Source organism: Delphinapterus leucas, unplaced genomic scaffold (genome assembly GCF_059928025.1).
Source record: "Delphinapterus leucas isolate spDelLeu-1000000601 "Yukka" unplaced genomic scaffold, BTC_Dleu_Yukka2 spDelLeu_asBTCV2_sq25, whole genome shotgun sequence".
NCBI classification, from domain to species: Eukaryota; Metazoa; Chordata; class Mammalia; order Artiodactyla; family Monodontidae; genus Delphinapterus; species Delphinapterus leucas.
In genome coordinates this window covers 17826578-17841099 of record NW_028322234.1, presented here as the reverse complement: position 1 = coordinate 17841099, position 14522 = coordinate 17826578, and the positions used below count along the sequence as shown (strand labels likewise).

Sequence of the window (14522 nt, the reverse complement as noted above, 5' to 3'; positions counted from 1 at the left end):
ATGTTGTTGGGCGGCTCCATCAGGAACCCCCAGCACAGCCCGCTGGGGCATCTCTGCCATCCCATGTGACCTGCTCACAGACCCGAAAGTCCCATCTCAGCCGGGCAGGGGCCCTGCAGATGGGGACGAAGGTGGCTTCTTTCGTGGCGTCATCATCGGTTTAAGTCCTTTAAGTGTATGATTCATGTTTTGATAAGAATGCACGCGCTTCAAAGGTCATTTCTCTAAAAGCCTGTAAAACTCCCCTAGTGTCAGAGGGCTTATGATTTCTGAGAAGCGCCAGCCTCCTCAGGCCGAGCTCTCCACGCCTTGCCCCTGTCCCCTGGGAGGGACCGCTCGTCCTCTCCCCTGTTTACCCCGTGTTTCTGAATAGAGGTTTGTTTTCATCATTGGAGTACATTCTATTCAAAATGGGAAGTCAAGGGGCTCCTGACACTTTGTTTAAAGTGCAACTGATCTAAGTTCAAGGAAAGACCATTTAAAAAGCTTCCTTTTGTCGTGAAGGCTACATGCCCGCAGACTCTGCCTGCGTCCTACTGGTGTGTGCGTGTGGTGCGGGGCTCTCCCACCCCCTCTCTGAGCCCGCTTCAGACTCGGCTGAGGATGCAAGCTGGCCATGTAGTGGAACAGTGGTGTGTCCGGGGTGGGCGGGAGCCTTCCCGAGGGGTTCCTGGGTCCCACATAGCTGGGTCTGTGTCTGGACAGTTAATGCCACGTGGGGCTGTGGACCAAGGACGGACTCTGGTTGGGGGGCTGTGGAGTGTTGTCCTTGGATGATGAAGTGGAACCCAGATGGCTGTTCCCTGGTGGCGGCTCAGCCCACGGCCTGGGGCATTTGAACACGTTCTGTGACCTCGGAGAGCGCTCGGGCACCTTCGCTGAGAGACTGTGGCCTCTGCCTGGTGACCTTGTGGCCATCGCCCCAGTGGCTGGCGTGTGGCCTCTGTCACAGTGCACATCTGACACCTGCTGCTGTCTGTCTGTCTCTCTCTCTCTCTGAAGGAGTGGGCCAGGTTGTGCTGCAGGTCGCTGCGGCTACCAACTGCAAACATCACTATGGTGTCGAGAAAGCTGACATCCCGGCCAAGTACGCGGAGGTGAGCGCTTCTGGGCTCTGGGCATGGTTGCATCTGTTGCTTTTCTTTCTAACCTTGGTTTGTGGTGGCCTGTGGGTCAAGGGCGTGGCCTGTGCCGGGGGTCAAGGGGAGGGGAGTTCCCCCAGTACCGTGGGGTCAGCTGGCATCACCCTTGTGCCGGCGTCTGCCTGGGGGGCGGCAGAGTCTGGGGAGAGCACACGTCTGAGCGGTGTCATCCCCACAGGAACGTGTTTAGAGTTGTGATTCGCACGCCCGCTGACTCGGGTTCCCTGTGGTCGGGAGCCTTTGCCAGGAACCCCGGAGCGGGCGGGCGAGGGGAGGAAGGGGGATTCGGGAGCCGTGGGTGCCATTCCGGCTGCCTGGTTCCTGATGGGCTGTCTGGTTCGGCTCCCTTGCAGACCATGGACCGAGAGTTCAGGAAGTGGATGAAATGGTATGGAAAAAAGCATGCAGAATACACAGTGAGTGCCACCGCTCCATGCCCCGTGGCTGCTGGTGCAGTGCCTGCCCTGAGCCTCCGCCCCCGGGGGCGGGGGCAGCTCCGCCACCCGGAGCCCCCTCCCCACCGCTTTCCACCCTCTGCCGGCCACTCTCATCCTCCCTCCTGGGGGCCCTTGCGGGCGCTCAGAGAACAGAGGTGGCCCACGTGGCGTTTCTCTTCCTCAGCCCCCCAGGCACTGGCAAGGCCTCAGAGCACCGGCTCTTTCAGAGGCAGCGCCCCTCCCGGGTTGGCACGTGGGGGCGGCAGGGTGCGGGCGAGGCGGCCTCTGCCCCGTCCGCGGGCCGGCTGAGGGCATCTTTCTCCTGCTTGCCCCCCGCAGCAGCGTGGGGCCCAGCGGATGAGTCCCCCAGCTGTCCCGGTGCCGCCTGCCCCTCTGCCCCTCACTCAGCATCGCTCAGCCCGGCCTTTCGACGCCGAGGTTCCTCGGGTCTCGCTCCTGGATCCTGGACGCTCTGGCCTCTCTCTCTGCTCCTCCTACCCAGGGTGTCCGCATCCGCATCCTCGGCTCGAGTGCGTTTCTGTGCTCAAGGCTTCATCAGTCTTTCTGCCAGGTTTCGGTTGCCTGTGGACGCACGGCCGCCATGCAGCCACCATCCCCTGGGCCGCTGCTGGGGCATCGCAGGGGGCGGGGTCCGCAACCGGATCTTCACCACACCCACCACTTCCCATCTCACGCCCCCCAGGTCACTTAGACCCCAGCTGGCTGCGACGTGGTCCTGACGCCCCCTCCCAGAGTTCCTTGCCGTGCTCGCTGCTCTCCCTGCGTCGTCCTGCGGGCAGGGTTGTGGGGCCAGAGTCGGCGTCCCCGTCGCCTCAGGGACCCAGAGTGGGTCACGTAATTGTAGGTGGGAGGCGGATGGGGGCGCAGTAGAGGGGGCTCCAGGCTCTTAGAACAGCCTAGCCATTTCTCCTTTCATGGGTCGTGCCCTCGGTGTCGTGTTTAAAAAAGCCAAGCCTCAGCTCACCTAGATTTACCCTCATGGTATCGTATAGGAGTTCTGTGGCTGTGCGTTTTGCCTGTAGGTTCGTGGTTTCTTTCTGGTTACTTCTGGTGGAGGGCGTGAGGTCTGCGTCTACATTCATTTCTCCGTGTGCAGACATCCAGCTGCCCTGCCCTGTCTGCTGCAGGGCTGCCTCTCTCTGTTGAGCCGTCTTTGTTGATTCGTCCAAGGCCAGCGGCCGCTGCGCTCCGTCCCACGCTCTCCCTGTGTGCTCTCTCAGTGGCACCGCAGTGTCTTGACAGCTGCGTCTTCGTGAGAGTCAGTCCTGAACCGCGTGGCATCGGGCCTCCAGCCTCGTTCTCCTCCTTCAGTGATGTGCTGGCCGCTCTGGGGGGTTTGGACTTGACTTCTGTCTGCGCTGTGCTGACGTACATCCATACCCTCATCCTGCAACCTTCCTGTAGTTACTGTGTTAGTTCCAGGGTTGTCGTCGTTTTCGTTGACTCTTTTGGATTTTCTACATAGACGATAACATCACCTTTGAACAAGGGCAGTTTTATGTCTTCCTTCCCAGTCGGTACCCTTTCCTTTTCTTGTCTTATTGCATTAGCCGGGGCTTTTGGTGTGGTGTTGAGAGGGCACATCCTTTTCTTGCCCCTGATCTCAGCAGGAAAGCCTCGAGCTTCTCACCATGGGTGTGATGTTAGCTTTGGGGTTTTTCTGTGGACGTTCTTTTTAAAGTTGACGCGGTTCACCTCTGTTCTTATTTTTGTTCTGGAAATCTTTATTGTGAATGGGTACTGGGTTTTGTTAGAGCTGCTTTTGCGTTGTGTGGTTTTCCTCTTTGGCCTGTTGAGGGGACAGAGTACAAAGGCTGGTGTACTTCCATGCCCGGGATAAGTCCCGCCTGGCCCTGGGGTATAGCTCCTATTTTGTTGAGGGTATTTGCAGCCGAGAGGGATGCTGGTCTGTAGTTTTCCTTTCTCGTGATGCCTGGCTTTGATATCAGGGTGGTGTGGCCTCGTGGTGTGAGCTCGGCTGTGCCCTCTCTGCTTCTGCTCTGCTGTTCTTGGACCAGGACTTGCACATCTACAGGCTGGGCCCAGCTCCCCTCCCCTTTTTCCTGGTGGGATTTCTTGCACGATTCTCTCCCCTCAGTGAAAAGCGAGGGGTGTATCCTCTGGCCTCCTGTGTCCCTCCTGCATCTGACGTCCTCTGATGTTCGTTGCTCAGGCTGAGGGCAGTCAGTCCAGTTGGTTTCTGTTTCCAGGAAACTTCTTCCTGCCCAGTCCCTAGATCCACTGGCATGCTGCTAAGAGTTCCTGGATGGTTTACCATTTTCCTAAGACCTTATGACCTCCTAAAACATAGGTTTTTAAATTTAAGAAGTGCCTCCTGCTTCTGGTGAGAGGGCCAAGCAGTTCAATCCCATAGTGTAGAAGTCTGCATCGACACAGGTCCCAGGGATGCCCCGATGGATCCGCGGGCAGCCTTCGCTGCTTTATTTGGAGTGTGGTTCTAGCTGTTGGTACAATCCCCGCGGCTGGAGGGAGAGGCGGGGGTGAGGCTGGTGGGCTGCCCGCCCCGGCGGGTCACCTCTCCTCCCTTCCTCCCCTCATCACCTTTGGGCGGCAGCGCTTGGCCTGGTGGGTGTTTGGGGGTCAGTGGCACGTCAGCTGGCTCATTGGCGGGGCTCCCTGTGTGTAAACCTTCTCGCTCTTTGGCCTCGTGAGGTCCAGGGCGCTTGTCAGTTGCCCTTGCTCTGTGGCCTCGCGAGGTGGCTGTGAGCAGAACTCGGCTCAGAGGACTCTTGGTCGTGGCCTTGGCGGCCGTGTCTGGAGTGGCAGCCAGCTGTGCCTCTGGCGTCCACGTGGCCCTGCTCCAGGAGGGTGTGGCGACAGCCCCTGCCCAACGCCTGGATTTGGCAGGAGCTTGCCGGCTGGGTCTGGAAAGGTGCCCCCACTGTGGCTGGGAGCAGGTGCCCTGGTTGGCGGGCAGGGTCCTGCCCCTGTCACTTAGTAACTGAGGGGGGAACAAAGCCAGCAGGAGCCTCCGAGCCCAGTGTGTTTCCTGGCGTCTGAGCCGCCTCTTCAGTCCCTGCCCGGCCCTGCAGCCCACAGCTCTCCTCCCGTCGGAGGCCCTGGGCCCTCCCTACGCTCGGCTTCTGCCTGCGTCTGTCACACCTCAGGGCGCCCCCTGTCGCCGGGCGACCCCGTGCTGTCGGCCCCTGGCAGTGGGCCTGGCACACAGATTTCCCTTGCCTGGGGCGGTGGCGGCCTCACAGAAGTGCCGTGTGGGGAGGTGCCCCCGGCCAGGTCCCCGGGCAGGCGGTGGCAGCCCCTGTGCCTTTGCGGGCTGGGGTCCGTTCTTCTCTCTTATGCCTGTGTGCGTTTCTCCACACTGGAGGTCTTGGTTATCTTGGGGCCAGTCACGGGTCCTTGGTGGGGGTGACATCTTCCTGGCACGGGTAACTCGGGCACACTGGCCCCAGCAACACAGAGCCGACTCGGCCAGTCTGTGTCAAGAGGCGAATGGCGGCGGGGCCGGGACAGTGGCTGTTTTCTTGCCTTGAACATGAGGCCACAACAGAGCAGTGGCGCTGTGGCTTGGATGGGTGAGCCCCCATGGAGAGAGAAGCCACATCAGGACGAGCCTGCGGGACCCCAGGACGCAGCAGACGTCGTCCTCACATTGTGGTTTATTGAGACAGGATGGAGCAAAACCAGCAGAGGGAAGAGGCATAGGGTGGGTCCAGGGGACCAGGCGCAAGCTTCCAGACTCTATAGGACGTGCTTCACTCCCCCAAACGAGATGTGACAGCACGAGCGAGGTGTGCGCCCCAGGGAGGCTCACAAGACCCAGTGCCCGGGGGCTGTGGTCTGCTCTCTTGGCCGCAGAGACCCAGCCCAGGGTTCTCACTGGGGGCCGGTCAGCCGAGACCCCAGACTCTGGGAGGAGAGCAGGTGCCCGTGTGGACCCCGTGTTTTCCCAGAGAGTGTGCGGACAGGGAGCCCCCGAGGTCGGGTTCCAGACACCGAGCGCCCTTCCCAGGACACGGCCTCAGGCCTGCAGCTTGAGCGTTTTCCTGTGCGGCATCGTAAGGACTTTGGACTTGGGTCAGTGCCCCGAGCCTGCCGGGCTGTGCGCAGGGAACCGTGGCAGCCTCACGAGGGGAGAGGACCCAGCGAGCAGACGCGGACGTCTGGGACGTAGACCTCCCACAGCACCTGGGTGTTTTAGGACAGCCATCTCCCTTCTGCCCTGCGGGGCTCGGCCCCTCGTGTCCCTGGGTGACTCCTGTGTGCTGGAGGGCGCCGGACTTGGCAGCTGCTCTGCCTGGGCGCCGTGGCATTCACAGGCTCCTACGCTTGGGGTCTTCCCTCCTGCCCGTCCCAAGACAGGCTCAGGGGCCAGCCCTGCTGGGCGGCGCTGCCCCATCGCTGCCTGGAGGGCCTCCGGTCACCTGATGGCTTGTGGGGTGCAGATGGGGGCCGCCAGCAGCCACCTCCACCCTCCCCCAGAGACACTCTGTCTGTGGGTCCACCTGTCCTGGACGTTTCCCATCAATGGAATCACACACCGTGTGTCCTTCTGTGTCTGGCTTCTCTCACTGAGCATCGTGTTCTCAGGGTCCGTCCACGTTGCAGCGAGTGTCGGGGCTTCACCCCTTTTTATAGCTGGGTGATGCTCCCGTGTGTGGAGGGACCACAGGGTGTTTATCTGTTCACGTTCATGATGGACACGTGGGTTCCCACCTTTGCTGCTGCGGACGGGTGTGCAGGTTTTCCTGTGGAGGTCTGTTTTCACTTCTCTGGGGTGGACACCCAGGAGTGGGATGATAGCCTTTTTTTGAAGAATTATAAAGCCAGATTTCTTGGTTTGTTAAATGGTACAGTTCTGGGCAGTTAGGTTAATAAGGTCTGAGTTGTCTCAGGCAGACTTTGGCCTTGAGGCACAATGAGATTAGTCGGCTAACAAAGATAGTGGTCAGAGCAGTGCTGAGGGCGTAAGGACAGCCCTGCTGCCCAGGAGACAGGCGAGGTGGTGCAGGAGAGCTGAGCCCTTGCTGCGTGTGCTCTGTCCAGCACGGCCGCCTCGGGGCGCCCCCTGCTGGCCCTGCATGGCCATGGCGTGGTCTCGGCCTCTCCCCGCCGTCCCCTTGTGGGAGCCTGGCCCCAATGCCACCGCCCCGCCGCGGCCTCCCCACTCAGGGCCTCTGCTCATTCCATCTCTTCTTTGGGGGGCAGGCAGGGGTGGGGTGCAGAGGCGAGCGAGACCCCTGAGTGATGGGCTATCCCTCTTTTCTCCTTTCAGCTGGAGAGAGGAGATTTCCTCTCAGAGGAGTGGAGAGAGCGGATCGCCAACACGAGGTACGGCCGGGCTAGAGTGAGGCTGCGAGGGCCGCAGGGGCCTGCCGGGCAAGGCAGGATGGCACGGGGTGGCACAGCTCCCCATCCCCCCCCACACCGGGTTGCTCCCCCCCCCCACGGGGGTCATCCCAGCAGGCAGGGGCTGGAGAGTGCGGGGAGGGCCCGGAGAGTGCGGGGAGGGGCCCGGGCTCAGTGCAGGTTCCTGCTCTCGGGCCTCCCCGGGATGGATGGTAGCACCGTGGCAAGCAGTCTCCAGGCCGACACCGCCGTGTGTCCTGAGCTTGCCGGCAGCTCTGCCTCCGTGGCTCCTTCCCTTGTCCTGCCCAGGCCTGGGGCCGGGGAGCGGGCTGGACCCCGCGCTTGCGCACCTGGCGGCAGCAGTGGCAGCACCTGTGGAGCGCAAGGCGCTCGTGTGGCTCAGTGGGGATGGCCAGGCTTGGTGACTGCGGGGCGGGCCTGTCACTCTCTCAGCTCTCTGGCGGGGGGCGGGTCACACCATTTCCCTTCGACCTCATGGTCTGGCCTCCCCGCCTTCTTTCTGCATGTGCTCGCTGCATGGCGCCCCGAGGCCCCACCACTGGGTTCCGTGCGGGCAGGTAGGGAGCAGGTGTCCCTCGTTCACAAAGGCCTGTCCTTGTCTCGCTCTCCTGTGAGAATGTCTCACCTGATTTGGGCACGCCGTCCCCCTTTTCTTGAGGGGACCGTGCTGACCCCGTGGGTGTCCCCATCAGATCAGACGGGGTCGGGGGGCTCTGGAGCAGCTGCCGTGGGGGCCTCTCCCATGGGGGGCATCCAGCAGCTGTGGCCCGGCAAGGAAGAGCTCGCCCAGAGCACCGCGAGGCCCCGAGGCCGGGCTCTGCCAGGGCCCCCAGACGGTGCCCCCCAGACGGCGAGCGCCCTAGGCGCTCTGCTTCCTATTGGGGGTGCCCCCGCCCTGACCAGCTCCTCTGTGCTCAGGGGTCTTCATCCTGGCTTCTGCGGGCCTCAGGGAGCTTCCTTGTTTCCTCTCGGGTGACTCTAGTTCGGGCAGCCCAGGGTCTGTCCTGGCTTACCCCCTCTCCCCACCTTGGCCACCTTGAGGCCCTGGCGTGCAGCCTCCCCAGGCTCCGTCCCAGAGCAGGGACCCCTCCAGGCCGGCCCCACTCCCTGTCGGAGCCTCCCCAGCTCGCCGCTCTCATCAGGGCTCTGCCCGTCGGCTCCAACCTGAACCGCACCGCATCTGGGTTTCTTTCCAAGCAGTCGGCAGCGAGAGAGCTTGGCTTACACCTTCAGTGCTTCTCCTACTGCCCGTGACCATCCTCGCCCCGGTCAGATCTTCCGTTACTGTCCTAGTACCGAGATTCCAGACAAGTGGCATGGAATGGCAGCTTGCTGCTGTCCATCACGTTCAGATGGGGAAGGGATCCCTGGTGGGGGTCCTCCATGGGGGCAGGAGCCGGCGGGCAGAGGAGGGGACAGGTTGGGGGCCTGTGCAGGCAGCAGTCTCCCACCACCCAGTGGGCGTCTTCAGGCAGCGCTTCCTCGGGCCGTCGGGTGCCAGAGAACGTTTGAGAAATGGGAGAGGATGGGCCAGGCCCTGCCTCGGAAGAACTTGGCGCTGGGCCCCTGGGTGGTGGTGCAGCTTGATGGGTCTGTGCTGCTTTCCTGCCCGGGTGTTCTCGCACCTCTCTGCCCAGGGGGTGCTCGAGCTGCCCGCTTTCCAACCCTGGGGCACCGGAGGGGCAGGTGGGGCAGCCCGTTGCCCTGGGCCTGTGTCCGTGCGCGCCTTCCCAAGGAAGCCAGGGGTCTGCTTGTCGCGGCATCTGTGTTCACGGCACCCAGGGTGGCAGTCACAGCCTCTGGGCCCTGGCACCCGTCCCCAGGCTGGGCGGAGGTGGTGCGGGCAGAGGCGGTAGGTGGCGTAGGCGCGGCGGCTCTGTGTGTGTGTGCAAGTAGAACCTCCTTTCACTCAACTGGAATATTATTTTGCAGTGTTATATTTGTGAATAACTTTGCCTTTGGTCCTGAGGTGGATCACCAGCTGAAGGAGCGGTTCGCAAACATGAAGGAAGGTAATGGACTCCCCCCCACCCCCCACCCCCACCCCGTGCATCCCGCGTCTGCGCCTGCTCGGGGCTCTGCGACTGTGGCCCTGATCGCAGGTGGTGGGGTCCGGACTGGCGTTGGGATCGGCCCTGGTGGGAAGGCCTCAGGCAGCGGGTCCCGTCCATGGTGGCTCTTACCGTCACCTAGGTTGTGGGAGGGTGCCTTGCAGCTCAGTGTGTGTGGTGGAATAGACCCGACGCCTCCCCCGCTCAGGCCCCAGCTTGCAGCCGCCGGAAGGACTGGGGCGGGGACCAGATTAGCAGGGGAGCTGCAGGCTGTCTGGTTCGTTCTGTTGCGGAGACAGGGAGTGACTTCTTAGTTCAAGGACATCCTGCCTTCTCCTAAAGGATTCTTCACGGTGTATGGGAAACTGAAACTTGATTGGGTGTCCCCATGTGATCTGGAACCCTGACTTGGGGGCGCTGAGGGCATGGGGGTTCCCCTGGCCAGCCCCTGTGGCCTTTGCTGGTCGGGTCTTTCCTGTACTTGGACCCGGGCTGCCTGGCTAGCGCCACTCCCGCTGCTTCCCCTTCCCCCTCACACTCGGTCCCTGGGCCAGTCGAGACCCGGACACCGGAGGGGACCTCACCCTTCTTGTGTCCAAGTAGGAGGGGCGTGTTCTCCCGTGCTTATGAAAGCGTTTAGACTCACAGGTTACCTTGGTGCTTTTGTGGAGTGAGTGCTGCTGGCATCTGGCCAGAACCTGGTGCGGGGGGAGGTCTGGACAGGCCAGGAAGAGACCGGGAGGGAAGTGCCAAGGCCAAGCGCTTGGGTCGACGGGAGCTCCTGGTGTCTGAGCAGACTCTCCCCTCCTCAGGAGCGCGGGCAGGGGTTGTTAGGTCTTCTTGTGTCCCGAGCTCCTCCGTCTGGCGTGGTGAGCCTGAGCAGGGTGGTCCCCAAGTGAGATCCCTCCAGGCCACTGAAGGTGCAGGGAGGGAGCTGTGTCGAGGTCTCGGCTTAGCCACCAGAGTGGGTCGCGCCTTCCCAGGCCCAGCAGCACACATGAGGTGTCCCTTAGCTGTGCCTGGGGCATCCTCGTGCACATGGAGCATCAGACCGATGCAGGCACCTGGGTGGGAGCCTTCTAAACAGCTGGGAGCTGACCAGTTTCTTTGAACCTAGTTTGTGTTCTCGTGCCCGCCCCTGGGTCCCGTGGTGAGTTGCGCTTAGGCTCAGAGTGGGAGAGCAGGTCCGGTGTGTTCCAGGAAGAGGGGACGGAGGAGTGGCTGCTTCTTCAGGCCGTCCTCCCCAGTCCGCCTCCCTCAGAAAGCTGGGCGCTTTCTGTCCCAGCACCATCGATGGTCCTGACAAGCAGGGCAGCAGCTGGGGGACCCAGGCAGGGCCTGCGTTTCCCCTTGTCCTGTGCCCTCGCGCCTGCTTCTCACCTGCTGCCTTGTTTCTTCCCCGTGGGGAGGCCGGTAGCTTCCCATGTGTGGTGAACACTCAGGATGATGGCGGCTCCGTCTGTGCCCTGTGACGCGCTCTGCTCCAGGAGCGTGGGGGTCATCCCACTGCTGGTGGAGTCATGGGCTTCTTTTCCTGGACGCCCAGTCGCACACGGCCGGGCTCTGGTCCTCGGCCGGGGGCTGTCGCCACCCGTGTGAGAACTCTAGCCTCGGGTTCCCATCTTTCTCGGGGTCCTCCTGGCAGGACGGGACCAGTCTCCCGGGCCCCCCGTGGGCTATGACCTCAGCGTGAGGTCAGATATACTGCCCCACATGCCCACGGCCCCGCTGGGCTCTGCCCGCTCCCCCTCCTGGGGCCTGGCCGGGGATGCAGCCCTGACAGTGTGTCCCCATGCTTCTCCAGTCGTGACATGAGATGGCAGGAGCCACCTGTCCTGCAGAGAGGTCTCCAGAAAGCATCTTCATCCTTGGGCTCATGAGGGTGGCTTCTCCGGCCGCTGCTGCTGCCCCGATTCCCACGTCAGGTCTTCCCTGACGTGCTGCAGGAGCCCTGGCAGGGCAGACGTGCTGCGCTCTGTCCTGCCCCCCCCCACTGCTCCCTGTCCCCGCAGCTGCGGGGAGGCCCCCGTGCCATCCTGATCTCCTCTGTGGCCGGGAGAGAGAAACAGGGTGTGTCCCCGAAGTTTTGTTATGAAACATTTCAAGCAAACAGGAGAGGGGAAGGATCACCCAGCATGGACGCAGAGAGTTTCCAGCTGCCCTCAGCACCGCCGGCTGCGTGTGTGTTTGCGTGTGTGCGTGTGCAGGTGAGCGTGAGCCTGAGCGTGCGGCAGGGTCGCTCCTGATGGTTTTGTGGGAACGAGCGCCCTGCCCGGGCCCCTCTCCTGAGCACTCGGCGCCCATCCCCGCGCCCCACCCGGGAGAGGAGCGTGGATTCCTGCTCTGCCAGCTGCCACAGGCACCTCTTGGGCTGTGCAGTCCCGACTCTCTAGCCTTAGGGCCTCGGGTCGTGGCCCCTCCATCTTTGTGGACGCGGCCCGCTGGGCATCGGGCCTCATTGTCTTGTGGGATGTTGCCCATTCTTCACTTGTCCCTCGTGGTCATCTTGACCTTGCCCTCCGCACCCCGTGTCCCACCTGAGCGCCTGGGTGTTGCACGCGGCTGTCTCGGGGCCCCTGGTGACATGCCCACAGAAGTCCCCTCAGGTCACCTGTTGTCCCGGAAGCCTTGCAGGGGGCACATTCCTAATTCGAGCGTCCTCCCTTCAACACTCTTCAGGTGCGCCCAGGGGACCCCCTCAGCCTCTGGCTGCTGTGACTTTGCTGTCACAACCAGCCGACTGCCCAAACTCGCCCCTGGCCAGCCCGGGACCTGGCATCGCCGCCTCCTCGGGGTGGGGGGCGCCCAGAGGCCAGGCTGGGGCTTGGGGAGCCGTGAACGCGTGCGCGAGCAGAGGGCTCATCCTGACTGCTTCAGTTTACTCAGCACGCGTTTTCTTTGACTTCTATATTTGGTTCTGTATTTCCTACGCTGGAACGTTCTGGTGTATTACGTTTCCTGACAGTGTTTCATACAGGATGGGGGAAGCGTCTGTAACCTGGGGGTGACATCATCAATCATGACCTCACTGCAGGAGGCTGCGAGTCCTTGTGGTTCTTTTCCCTACAATGACTGCACACGTGCCGGGAGTTAATTGGAAAAACTGTTTTCTGTACAGCTGTTCCCGACCTGACCCTTCCACATTCTGTCTGTGTGGGGTCAGGGCCCGGTTCTGCCTTAGGTTCTGTCTGTTCCTGTGGATCAGGACCCAGTTCTCCCTCAGGTTCTGTTTGTGTGGAGTCTGGGCCCGTTCTCTCTGAGGTCCTGTTTCCCTGGAGTCGGGCCTCGTCCTGCCTCAGGTTCTGTCTGTGTGTGTGGATCAAGACCTGGTTCTCCCTCAGGTTCTGTTGGTTCTGTGTTAGGGCCTGGTCCAGCCTTAGGTTCTGTCTGTTTGTCCGGACCCGGTTCTCCCTCAGGTTCTGTCTGTCTCTGGGGTCAGGGCTGGTTCTGGTCCGGGTCTGGTGTGGGTGTGGCGCATCTAGACAGCGCAGAAGTTGTAGAGGGGGTGCCCAGCGGGCCCCACGACGAGACCCAGGGGACTGTGAGGCCCTGAGCACGTTTTGCAGGAAAGCAAATCGTGAGACGGGTCGGAGCCCTCAGGCGCCGCTTTGTTTGCTTTTAGCTGTGAGGTTAGCTCAGGACTCCCAGTCCCTCGGCTTTTCTGTGTTCAGAGGGCTGGTTTCTCTGGATGCTTTTGCGTCCTGGTGCTCTAAGCTTCACCAGGCTCTTGCTCGTATCGCGCACTGGTGTCCCCACGGCCGGCACTGATCCCTCTCTGTGTTTTAGGTGGCAGAATTGTGTCCTCGAAGCCCTTTGCACCTCTGAACTTCAGAATAAACAGTAGAAACTTGAGTGGTAAGAGCTCTCGTGTTGCCGAGTTCTTAACACGTGTAATTATGAGCACCTGCCGTGGGTTAAAGCGGGGTCACCCGCCAGCAGTGGTGACGGCGGGGGGCGTCCCGGGCATTGTGGGATGTGGAGCGGTGGCCGCACTCACTCCATGAGGGAGGCCCCCAGTTGTGACAACCCCAGACATCCCCAGACGTGGCCCTGGGCAGGACTGTGGTGCCGGGACCCAAGGGAGCAGTGACAAGGACAAGCAGCGGTGTGTGCGGGCCTGCGGGGTGGCAGGACCCTCAGGCGCTGGGCATCCTTGCGGCTGCTTGGTTGCCACATCGGCCCCCACGGGCCTTCGGAACCCGCCCTGTGGGCTTATCGCCCTTGTCCTTGGCCAGGTGCCTGGGTGCGGGGAGGGCCGTGGGCACCTCCCCAGCTGGCAGTTGGGACACGCCTGGGACCTGAGCCCCGCCATACCCCTCCCCCTGGTGCCCTGGCAACCCCTGACCCCTGCGCCCCGCTGTGCGCAGACATCGGCACCATCATGCGCGTCGTGGAGCTGTCGCCTCTAAAAGGCTCGGTGTCGTGGACGGGGAAGCCGGTGTCTTACTACCTGCACACCATCGACCGCACCATAGTGAGTGGCACCCCTTCCTCCCCAACCTGCCTCTCAGCGCTCACCGCGCCCGCCACTGCCTAACGTCGGTGGGTCTGGGGTGTGGCTCTTGTCCTGACAGGGTTTTCCATTGCTAATGAGAAGTTTTCTTTTCCTTTTTCATTTTTAGCTTGAAAACTATTTTTCTAGTCTGAAAAATCCAAAACTCAGGGTAAGTTTGTGTATTTGTCCTTGATCTCTAAGCTGACCAGGGCCCGAGGCATCCTGAGTGGCCGGGCGTGGGCCTGGGCGCTGGGGCCCCCTGGCTGCGGTGGCCACGTCTTGAGCAGCTGCACCCTGGCCACGTTTCTTGAGAGATTTGGGGGAGATAGGTTGGAGTTACAGCCTTTCAAAATGTCCCGCGGCCTCGTGCTCATCACTTTGTCTCTGAACCTCGTGGGACGTGTGTCCCAGTGACTTTCTCTTTGGAGGCTCAGACAAGCACGTGAGCCTTGAAGGAGCCCCCCGCCCAGGCCCTTTCTGCCATACTAGGGCCTCTGGGTCAGGGCATGGTGATGGACACCCTCACCTGGAGACAGAGGACGGCCTTGCAGGTGGCCCTGTCCTCCCTCCTGTTGCCGTGGGTGTCCCGCAGCCCTCGCCTGTGGACAGCATGCCCCTCGGTGGGGAAGTGGTTGTGGGGACCTTGGGACCACCCGCCGCGGGGGTGGCCAGGCCAGGCCGTCCAGGGGCCCACTGGGTTCCCAGCAGAGACTGGGTGTGGGGTGTGTGTACCTCGCTTTCCCCCAGGGCCAGGGCTGCAGGGCCCCTGCAGGCAGGAGGGTCTCTGCGGTGCCCGCGGTTCAGAGGACGAGCCCCCCGCTTACTCCCCAGGAGGAACAAGAGGCAGCTCGGCGCCGGCAGCAGCGGGAGAACAAGAGCAACACGACCACCCCCACCAAGGTGCCCGAGAGCAAGACGGCCATGCCCGCCGACACCCCCATGGTGAGCGCCCCGCCCCCGGCCAGATGGGGCGGCCCCGGTCTCGGGGGAGGGAGCCAGGCTGCCCCCGGGAGCCCACATCGCCGGC

General features: G+C 62.3%; 1 protein-coding gene across 14 annotated transcripts in view; it reads left to right on the top strand.

Annotated features, from left to right (window-relative positions):
- DOT1L (DOT1 like histone lysine methyltransferase) overlaps positions 1 to 14522 on the top strand; it is a 57265-nt gene that overhangs the window by 25829 nt on the left and 16914 nt on the right. For 8 of the 14 annotated variants that reach the window (XM_089905751.1, XM_089905749.1, XM_089905748.1 and 5 more), the window contains 8 exons: positions 1003 to 1097; positions 1496 to 1558; positions 6855 to 6910; positions 8882 to 8961; positions 12787 to 12855; positions 13368 to 13474; positions 13623 to 13664; positions 14327 to 14437. In XM_089905751.1, coding sequence (XP_089761877.1) covers positions 1003 to 1097; positions 1496 to 1558; positions 6855 to 6910; positions 8882 to 8961; positions 12787 to 12855; positions 13368 to 13474; positions 13623 to 13664; positions 14327 to 14437 — 623 coding nt within the window. Of the gene's footprint in view, positions 1 to 1002; positions 1098 to 1495; positions 1559 to 6854; positions 6911 to 8881; positions 8962 to 12786; positions 12856 to 13367; positions 13475 to 13622; positions 13665 to 14326; positions 14438 to 14522 lie in introns of those variants that run through there. The other 6 variants (XM_089905757.1, XM_089905756.1, XM_089905755.1 and 3 more) reach the window with 6 other exon arrangements.